Source organism: Cornus florida, unplaced genomic scaffold, assembly GCF_030987335.1.
Source record: "Cornus florida cultivar Cherokee Brave unplaced genomic scaffold, ASM3098733v1 CherokeeBrave_3.0.0_Hap2_Chr03, whole genome shotgun sequence".
Lineage (NCBI taxonomy): Eukaryota > Viridiplantae > Streptophyta > Magnoliopsida > Cornales > Cornaceae > Cornus > Cornus florida.
Window position 1 is genome coordinate 34804068 of NW_026775573.1, and position 10927 is coordinate 34814994.

The window sequence follows — 10927 nt, forward strand, 5'->3', positions numbered from 1 at the left end:
TTGTATAGGAGGCTGGTGGGGGCTTTAAGGGTCTTCCTTCCCGTGGAAGGCAGAGTGGTGCACCAAAGCTAGCTCTGAAGGTAGCATTTTTTTGTTGGACGGTAACTCTGGGGCATATTCTGATGATAGATAACCTAAGAAGCACAAAGCAGGTTATTGTGAATTGGTGCTACATGTGTAAGAGGGATGAAGAGTCAGTAAACCATCTTTTCTTGCACCGTCCTGAGGCTTGGGATTGTTGGCCCTTGCTTTGGGTGTGTTCGGTGTCCAGTGGGTTATGCCTTTTTTATTTTGCCCATGCTCGAGGCTTGGCATGGTTGCACAATGGAGGGCCAAGTTCATGATGCTTGGAGGGTGGTTACTCTTTGCCTTTGGTGGGGTTTGTGGAGAGAGAGAAATAGGAGGTCTTTCAATGGTGAGGAGACACCTATTGTGGTGCTTAAATTCTCTATTGTTAGTTCTTTATTGTTTTGGTTTGGGAGGAATTATAAATCTCTTGGGGAGTTCATGGCTTTTCAATGTTACTTTACTTATCCAAATAAATAAATATATATATATAAATTAAACATTGAATGACACAAATTTGGAATAGAGTTGGTGGAGACAAGTAGACAATGGACTTTTTAGTCTCCAACTATTTGAAATTTAAGACAACTGACAGGCTAATCCATAATAGCATCAAGGCAAACATTTTACGAAAATAAACCTACCTGAAGTTCCATCAGAATTTTCTGCGACTTTTGCATCCTTCGACTTTAGATGAAGGTTCACATTATCAGTTTCAACCTAAAATCAGCAATGCAAGAAACTTTACATTATTCAAGCCAGTATGTCAAGTTTGCGTAAGAAAAGGCAGTCGCAAGTCACCTGTCCGCACCAATGTGACTCAATTTTAATGAGATCATCAATAGCCCATTCAAAGCTAAAATGTTCCTTGATTCCACATAAAGTTGAACCCTCAAGTTTAATGCCACAGCAGGAAAAACTTAACAGACACTCTGTGCAATTCAGATCTCCATAAAGAATATGATCAGGGGAAACAAGAACGGTATCCTGCAACTGACAATAAATTGAAATAGCAATGAAAACAGGATTTCCTATTAAAATAAGCAAAAAGAGAACAGTCGACAAAAAAGACATGCCAAAAAAAACTGCATGAAAAATAACTGTATAAATAGTTCGATCCCAAATGCAATAATAATGTAACTTTAAATCCAGAGAAAGTAATCCACTCAATTTCTCCTTAGAAATACAAAAATTCGATGGCAGTGTTGTTAAAATTATTTGAGCTGTCAATGGATTTAAAGTGACTCTTGAGTGAGTAGGCGATCGGGCTATGGGCATGTTCCATTCTATTGATGAAAGGTGGAAGGCGGAAGGAAAGAAAAGGACTCCTTCCGAGAAATGGGAGAGAGGGGTTCGCAACCTCATCTCTTATGTCAACTACAAAGGAATGAGGAGGAGAGAGAGAGTGGCAGAGGGAGGAGGAGGGGAAAACTCTATTTTGTGCTCATGAAGTTCCGCATCATTACATGGAATGCTCATGGTCTCAATGACCCGGAGAAAAGGAAGGTGGTGAGATTTGTTGTTCAAAAATGGGGGCGCATGTGGTGTGCCTTCAGGAAACGATCCTTGCATCGAAAATGGGGGCGCATGTGGTGTGCCTTCAGGAAACGAACCTTACATCGAAAATTGTGGGAGATTTGTGGACCGGGTGGTGTTGGATGCTACAGGGACTTTGGGAGGCATTCTTGATGTGGGATAAGAGATGGGTGACCAAGCTGGAGCTGTGGATTGGGAGATTTTCTGTGTACAACACGTTCTCCAAAGAGGAGGATGGCTTTCAGTGGGTCTTTTCTGGTGGTTATGGCCCAGTTGAGCATGGTGAGCATCATTTGTTGTGGAAGGAGCTTGGCTCTGTTTGGAGGAGGTGGCCTTTTCCATGTTGGTGGAGACTTTAATGTGTCTCGTTCCACAATAGAGAGATAGCGGGGGAGAGGTGGACCAGGCGATGGAGCAGTTTTCAGACTTCATTGATGATTCCCATTTGATTGATTTTCCGTTGGAATGAAGTCTTTCACTTGGTCCATTCTCCTACCTTGTCTCGCCTGGATAGATTCCTTTTACCCAGAGATTGGGAGGAAAGATTCCTGAACGTGGTTCAGGTGGCGTTGGGTACAACCACTTTGGATCATATTCTGCTGGTGTTGGACTATGGTGGGCTAAGGAAGAGGAGTTGGCTCCAGGCTGAGGGCTTCAAGGAGAGAAAGGTTTCTTGGTGGGAGAGCTATAGGTGAGTGGCACTCCAAGTTTTACTCTTGCGGGGAAGTTGCGCCTTCTGAAGGAAGATAATAATAAGTGGAATAAGGAGGTGTTTGGAAACTTGAAGTAGAGGAAGAACAGAGCTTTGACGAAGATTGCTGAGATTGACCGTATGGAGGGTCTGGAGACCTTGACGAGGTGTCGAGACACAGGAGGGAGGAGTGTAATCTCGAGATTGCTATTTCTGAGGATATTTCATAAGAGGCAGAAATCTCGAGCCTTGTGGCTTAAGGAGGGTGACAAAAACACAGGGTTCTTTCATAGGCTTGTGAATGCCCAATCATGTTGGGAGGATCCGAGTTGACGGGGAGGAATTGTCTAAGGAGGAGGAGGTGTGCAGAGGAATTGTTTCTTTCTTTCAGAAGTTGTTCATAGAGACCTCTAGTTGGAGACCTGTGCTTAGGGGGTTGCAGTTTGACTCGATAGCTGATCCGGAGAGGGAAGGTTTGGAGAGGTACTTTTCTGAAGAAGTGCTAAAAGCTCTGAAGAGTTGTAATGGGGATAAAGCCCCAAGTCCGGATATTTTTTCTATGCAAATCCTTTTTTGGAATTGGGAGGTGGTTAAGGGGGAGGTATTGGGCACTTTCCATGATTTTCGTTCTCTAGGTCGGTTTTGAGAAATGCTTAAATGCCACTTTCACTACTCTTATCCCTAAGAAAGGGGGAGTGGCTGATGTTAGAAAGTTTATACCTATTAGTCGGGTGGGATGCATCTACAAACTTATAGCTAAGGTCCTAACTTTGAGATTAAGGGAGGTCATGGATGGGATTATTTCGGACACTTAAATGCTTTTGTTGGAGGTTGCTAGATTTTTGATTCAGTCCTTATCGCAGGTGAGTGCGTTGATTCCAAATTGAGCAGTGGGGTTCATGGGGTTGTGTGCAAGCTTGACATTGAGAAGGCTTATGAGCTATAGGTGAGTGGCACTCCAAGTTTTACTCTTGCGGGGAAGTTGCGCCTTCTGAAGGAAGATAATAATAAGTGGAATAAGGAGGTGTTTGGAAACTTGAAGTAGAGGAAGAACAGAGCTTTGACGAAGATTGCTGAGATTGACCGTATGGAGGGTCTGGAGACCTTGACGAGGTGTCGAGACACAGGAGGGAGGAGTGTAATCTCGAGATTGCTATTTCTGAGGATATTTCATAAGAGGCAGAAATCTCGAGCCTTGTGGCTTAAGGAGGGTGACAAAAACACAGGGTTCTTTCATAGGCTTGTGAATGCCCAATCATGTTGGGAGGATCCGAGTTGACGGGGAGGAATTGTCTAAGGAGGAGGAGGTGTGCAGAGGAATTGTTTCTTTCTTTCAGAAGTTGTTCATAGAGACCTCTAGTTGGAGACCTGTGCTTAGGGGGTTGCAGTTTGACTCGATAGCTGATCCGGAGAGGGAAGGTTTGGAGAGGTACTTTTCTGAAGAAGTGCTAAAAGCTCTGAAGAGTTGTAATGGGGATAAAGCCCCAAGTCCGGATATTTTTTCTATGCAAATCCTTTTTTGGAATTGGGAGGTGGTTAAGGGGGAGGTATTGGGCACTTTCCATGATTTTCGTTCTCTAGGTCGGTTTTGAGAAATGCTTAAATGCCACTTTCACTACTCTTATCCCTAAGAAAGGGGGAGTGGCTGATGTTAGAAAGTTTATACCTATTAGTCGGGTGGGATGCATCTACAAACTTATAGCTAAGGTCCTAACTTTGAGATTAAGGGAGGTCATGGATGGGATTATTTCGGACACTTAAATGCTTTTGTTGGAGGTTGCTAGATTTTTGATTCAGTCCTTATCGCAGGTGAGTGCGTTGATTCCAAATTGAGCAGTGGGGTTCATGGGGTTGTGTGCAAGCTTGACATTGAGAAGGCTTATGATCATGTGAGTTGGAGTTTTCTGCTCTACTTGCTGGAGAAGATGGGTTTTGGGGAGAGGTGGAGGAGGTGGATTGAGTTTTGCATCTCCATTGTTAGATTTTGGGTCTTGGCGTACGATGCTCCTAATGTTAGCAGTTTGTGGGGCTTAAGAGAAAGGGATCCGTTATCTCCCTTTTTGTTTCTCATTGTGATGGAGGCTTTCAGTAGGATGATGAGGCAGGCAGTTGGTCTGGGTCATATCAGAGGCTTCAGGGTGGGTAGAGGCTCCTCTAGCCAGCTCGAAATCTCCGTGGTTTCCATTGTGGTTGGATTGATTTCTTCCAATAGTGTTTCGACGCTATGTCATCTCAAACTCTACTTTACTTTATTTATTTTGCTTTGTAGGTTGTTTAAGTTATTCCGGTAAAGTTAAAATAGGCGAAAATCGGGCAGAAGTGCGAATTGGACCTATTCACCCCCCTCTAGGTATTTTTCAAAAGTTTAATTCCGTAACTATTCTGCGTAGCGCAATTCACAGTAGCTACCAAGGAGTCTAATAAAAGGAACCCTAACAACTAACTAAGTTCTACATTTCTACTCAATTCCTTTGCAATGAGTCAGAGGTCAAGCCCAATCTTCATAAAAACTACCTAACAACTAACTAAATAACAGCACTGCAAGACTGAAGTGTCAATAAACTGAAAGACAAACTGCTGCATAAACAGGTCTATAATCTAAGTCATGGCCCCCATGATAATAATTCCATTAAGATTATAAGGACTGCTTTTACAGCCTCTTAGACGAGCTGGTCAGAAGAACACTAAGCTAATAGCCTTCTCTAGAGCCTTTGAGAGGCTCTGTCATCAAAGCTGTCTCAGTTGGTTCTGGGAAAAATTAAAAAACAACTCAGTTTGAGTAAGTGCGCCCAAAGGCATTTAGAGTTCCTGGAAACCTAATATTATGATTAGACTGCAGAATTTGTAAATGACACGTGAAAGGAGGATACATCTTTTCAAGTCGAGTTTTTATGTTAGCTGATTCTTTGTGATTCTTTGTATATAAATAAATAAAAACAACAACAACAATAATAATAATGCAATAATTTCGTTTGCATCTATTTACGAGTGCTCTTTGTAGAGCCAAATCCAGTTTGAGAGAATTTTTGGGTCTGGGTCTGGGTCTGGGTCTGGAACCAGAAGTGGTAGTTGGTGTAATACCATTGCAGATGGGCCCGCCGCCTGAGAATTAGAGCAAGAAGCACTCTCCCACTCTTGAATGGTAAGTGGTTGGGAGGGATGAGCCGCCTTGTTTTCCGCAAGAGATCGGGGGACAAGTTCCCCCGAGCCTCCCCCATTATGTTATTAATGATAACATTACAGTTAAAACAATAATATAATAATATAATTATTATTAATGATAACATTACATTTGATTAAAAAATATTTGGCGTTCATCAGATCTGAGTCCTCTTCTCGCTAATCTAATGTCGGAGCAACCTATACCTTCCTAGAATATCCTCTGTATCAAAAGTGATCTTTCAAAAAATTCTAACAAATAATCTTTCATTTATATAAGAATTGGTTCGTTCAAAATCAGTGCGAGTTATGCACATCAAAGTCATTCTGTCAACCATCTTCATTATCATTTTCCATTCTCTACTTATATTTGGACACAATTCCTTATTAAGTTTAGTGAAGTGCAGGAGATGCAGAAATCCATATGAATTTCAGATTGTTAGTAACCCAAGTTTTGGACTCAGAAGACCATATCATGTAGAGATGCCTCCATTAACAACTTTGTGAGTTTTATAGTAAGTGGAGAAATTATAACAATCAAATTAGTGCAGTTTCTCTTGCCATTCTACTATAAAGGTGTTGATGTGGGTTTTGTTGTCAAAGAGTAATGTGGAGGCGTCAGCCACAACATGGCGGATGTACAACAAAAGGGTCCAAAGTTACCGGCCTAGGTGGAGGACCAGTAGAAAAGATTGAGCTTCTCTAAATAGACAAGGGGATAAACGAGAGAGACCCGCTATGGGTTCTGTGAGGAAATCCTAGAGTGGAGCGAGGGGCGAGACCTAAGAGGGGCCACCCTGGGGTGGAGCAATGAGAGAGACCCGAGAGAGATCGTGGTGCTTGGCCGCAATAGATGGAGAGGGATAGCGAGTGTCGAACCGTGATGAAGCTGGCGGAGATGAAGGCACTATGACACCAAGCCGCGATGAAGGGGTGAAGGAGAGACCAATCTGCCAAACCATGGCATGGTGGAGGAAGGCACCGCGACGCTATACCGCAATGAAGATGTAGATTATATATATACGTATATAACATCATGCTTTATTCAAAGATCCAAGGTGGACTGAGAGGTGGAAGCTCAGGCAAACTTGAGAGAGAGAGGGAGAGAGAGAGAGAGAGGACGGCAGTGTGCAAGTTCACCATTGACTCCCTTGGTGAAGGTTCAGTGGGTGAGGTGAGAGAGCAGAGAGAGAGAGAGAGCACTTCAAGTGTGTAGGTGGTGGTTCCTCAATTTCTCATCTTTTCTGCCTTTGGGGTGTGTCTTTTTATAGGGTAAGGGTGGGTGATGTCACGCTGAGTTTTATTATAATAAAAAATAGGAAAAGAATATAAAGTGATGGGAGACAAGGATAGGGTGTGGATGGGGTATATGGGAGTCAAATGGTCTGTCTCTGTCTCTCTACAAGTCAGATCGAGGACCACTTGATGGTCCCTAGACTTTAGCCATCAAACCAAGTACCTGCTGGGATCCCCAAAATCACTGAGTCCTGCTCCCAACTCAGGTCTTCAAGTCTTCCGTCTTCTATTCAAGGATTAATGACGTGGCGAACACCACGTAACTTGTGCATTGATCACTTGACTTCTGTAAAGCGGGACCTTTGTTGATGAAGTGACAAGTGACACATAGTATAACACGTTTCCCATGTCTACAAAAGGTTTTCTCAAAGTTCATATTCAGCCTTCTCATTATTTCTGCATGCACTTTTCTTTTGACACATTTTTCTGTTTGTGAATTAAAATATCATTTGCTAAAAAACCCTAATTTACTGAAGTTATTAGTTGATTAATTCAGGAAAGAAAAAAAAAAAATTTATCATCTGATTAAAGAAAGCAGTCACATATGCTTACAATATTATTTCCACCAAAACCATCCTCCAGAACTTGCTCATCTGACGGATCTGAAACAAGGATGTAAGTTGTAGCTATGATGATTAATAAAGAAAAAAATAGTAAGAAGATGAAGACAAAAACCTTCATTTTCTGCAGTATCACTGACAGAAGTTGATGAAGAACTCAATTCAATGCAGTCGTCATTGCTTGGATTTATACGAAAAGGCCCATTCTGCAAACATTTCAGATTGAAGAATTACTGAGTGCGTCCAAAATTAACATCTATAATCCTCAAAGGATAAGTAAAATGGAAGAGTCTTATACATCAGATGTCCACTTTTTGAAAGCACCATTGCAAGTTTCCATGACTAATGGTTCATTGCTAGAGTCCTTCTGTCCTGTCTTTAATTCTCGTGCAACTAGAGAGGAATTGTAGAGCAGAAGGTTACATGTTAAATATTGATTCATTCTATGCAAGCAAGCAGAAAGACATGACGAAAGCAGCGATATTAGACCAATAAAGAAAAAACTTGAGAAGCTAAGAGACATGGAAAGCGAAAACAAGGACCATGTTGTGGAGCTTGGAAGGAAAAAAAAAAAAAAAAAGTTCCAGCATTTCATGCATCATTATAGTTTGCTGTAAATATAATACCATTATTCTTTTAAATTTATAAGCCTCTTCACTAAAATTCTTAATCATTTGCTAAGTAAGTAATCAAATAGTTTTGTTACAAAACTTATGTAATATTTCTACACATTTCAAATCAATTTATTGTATTATATATGCGAATCACACTTTATACAAATTGTAGCAATTTCAACACTAAGCATAAAAAACAAGTATAATTCTATAGTCATTGTAATGAGCCTTCAAAAGTATGAAAATATGTATAGACGTTTATATTATAAAAAAAGGCATTCATTCTAGGTAAAATGAACAGCAGATCTGATAAAAAAAAAAAAAAGTGATTAAGAAAATAAAAAAACAGAACTTAAATTTCTTCTTCCTATGGTAACGTATCTTTAAAACAGTAATATTATATTTTCCGGTAAACAAAAGACTAAAATTCATTATTCTCACTAAATGCCCAAAGAAAGTAGGTATTTGTGTCGCATAAATCGCGTGTATGGTATCTTATAACATAGCAAATGATACAGTCATTATCGGACACATATCAGTGATAACTATCTCTTTATCTCTAAAATGTATAGTATGTATCCATATGTATCAGATAATGTGTCTTGAGATTATGAACCCGTTTGCAATTTTTGTTCAACCAATTAAAAGCACTTTAAAGATAATCTCTTAAATGTGTTGAGTAGCCAAAAAAAAAAAGCACTTTTAAATGGTAGAGATGTTAGCTCATTAGAGTTTTTGAATAAAACTAATCTTTCTGGCTTTTAGAATTGCATCTGAGGCAATGATTTATATTTTAGGTAACCATTTTTTTCCTTTTCCTCTCTCTCTCTCTCTCTTTGATAAGTAAAATTTCTTAGAAGGCACTCAGAAGGGGAGTGATCCCAAATACAACTACAAAAACCAAAAACCTATACCCTCAAGCTATCCAAAAAAAACAGAAGAATTTCCATAGATTTACAATTCCTCTTTTGAATCCAAACGAATAAACAACTAAGCACAGAATATTTAAACACCCCTATAGGGGTCTCCTCCCCATCAAAAGATACCCTATTCCTTTCTCCAAAAGAAAATAGCCTTCCAAGAGATGCTTCTATCACTTACTCCTTTAACACTTCATAATAAAAATGCACCCATCTTCGGCAATCTCCACATCAATTAAAACAATCTCCATGCAACAAACCAAAGAAAGGGTACCAAAGGAAGGACACATAGTATGTTAGTCTGACACATCTGAAGGAGATTCAAGCTCATAACATGTGCAGGACTGTTTACAAAATCAGCATTATATCCACAAACAGAACAATAATTTACTGTCTTCACCACATATGCTGCCTCTGTCCTCTCTTGCTACCTAGTCTTAGCTCTCTCACAATCCTCAACATCCCCGGAGGTTCCCCTTTATACCAAAGATCGAGATGAAATTCATCCTCACACATAAATATCAACCCAGACTCCAGCCCACATAATCTACTAGGTAGAAGCTATTGGATTTTCAATATTCACTAATGTGGCTCTCTGTCACATGGACAGCACTGTTAATAATATTAAATAATAACAATTCTAGTTACTTTATCTAAATAGCTTTCTTGTCACTTTGCAGTATCCTCATAATAGGTATTCTTTTCAGCTAACATTTAGACAGAATTCTCCACATACCCAGTTCTTTCTTTATTATCTATCAGTTAACATTTTCTCCACAAAAAAAAATAATAATAATTATATATATGCCTATCTCAACAAAGTGTCACAACGCAATACAGTCATGCCCATATGCGGCAACAAAATCGAACTGAACTCAAACCTATATGATTATGATCACAACACCAATATATCAATTTTTCAAAGGAACACTACATCAGATTGTCAAAACATACTATAACACTATATCTATAATACTTACACAGTTACACACATGTATGTGTGTATGTATATAGAAAGCGTTAGAATCTTGAGAGTGAGAAAATTAGGGTTTTGAAATGGTGACGTACAGCATTGAAGGAAATCGTATTTCGTGAGTGCGGAATCATCGGATTTAGGGTTTCCGAATTTCTTGAATAACTTCGCTGATTCCTTTTCAATTTGCTCGTCGCCTTCATTGAACTCGTAGACTTTGAATCGGTTGCTTGAACTCGTCGTCCTCATTTTCAGGAATCGATGAAAGAGGTGAGTGATTCGAATGCTTCGAATTTTCAGGGGGGGAAAATGCTTCAAATTTTCAAGAACTACTTGAAAGACAGGGAGAGCATCTTAAATTTTCCAAATAAAATTCGTACTAATGCATTTATTGATTTTTTTTCTTCAATTTGCTTAATCAGTCTATTTTTGCACTAAATGTGGCATTATTCTTTTTTATAACTACTCGTAAATTTTGAGGATTTAAAATACATCAATTATGCCGTTCACACTTGAACTCTTTATTGTTGTAAATATAGGACAGAATATGAAAAGAAAGAAGAGAGAGAACTTATTTATTCATATATTAAAAGATACAATTTACAGAATACTCAATCACACACACACGTGGTAAGTGTCGCCGTCTAATGAAGCAATCAATACATCCACACAGACCTTCGTCCTTCTCTCTCATTTTTTGCATTCCTTACAAATTCGGTAAAGTAAAGACTAAGACTAAATAGACAATTTCGTACAATAAATAAGGGCTAAATAAACAATATGCCGGATAAATATAACACATATCATATCATTACACAAATGTACCATATTATTGCACACATGTAATACAACTTTAACAGTGTGCAGTTACTTTTTTTTCACCCATTTTTTAAGCGATGTGACCGTTTCTCCTCCATTCATTCCAAAATGGAGGAAATCGTGTACTATGCGACTGGAGGTGATTTTCGGCCCTGCATACACATCACTAAACTAGTGGGATATAAACACATCAATGGACCAATGGTACTTCATTATATACATCACCAAACCAATCACAATTGTTTACTTCAAGAAAACATTGTTTGGTGCCATCACTGCAATTGCAAATTGCA

The 10927-nt window shown here is 39.4% G+C and overlaps 1 protein-coding gene across 4 annotated transcripts in view; it reads right to left on the reverse strand.

Annotated features, from left to right (window-relative positions):
* LOC132300248 (probable ubiquitin-like-specific protease 2B) overlaps positions 1 to 10344 on the reverse strand; it is a 53480-nt gene extending 43136 nt beyond the window's left edge. For 3 of the 4 annotated variants that reach the window (XM_059797260.1, XM_059797261.1, XM_059797258.1), the window contains exons 1-6: positions 9911 to 10344; positions 7607 to 7701; positions 7424 to 7514; positions 7301 to 7350; positions 868 to 1059; positions 711 to 786 (exon numbers count right to left, since the gene is read on the reverse strand). In XM_059797260.1, coding sequence (XP_059653243.1) covers positions 711 to 786; positions 868 to 1059; positions 7301 to 7350; positions 7424 to 7514; positions 7607 to 7701; positions 9911 to 10064 — 658 coding nt within the window. In that variant the 5' untranslated portion in view covers positions 10065 to 10344. The remainder of the gene's footprint in view (positions 1 to 710; positions 787 to 867; positions 1060 to 7300; positions 7351 to 7423; positions 7515 to 7606; positions 7702 to 9910) is intronic. The other variant, XM_059797259.1, reaches the window with a different exon arrangement.
* Between the last annotated feature and the right edge of the window lie 583 nt (positions 10345 to 10927).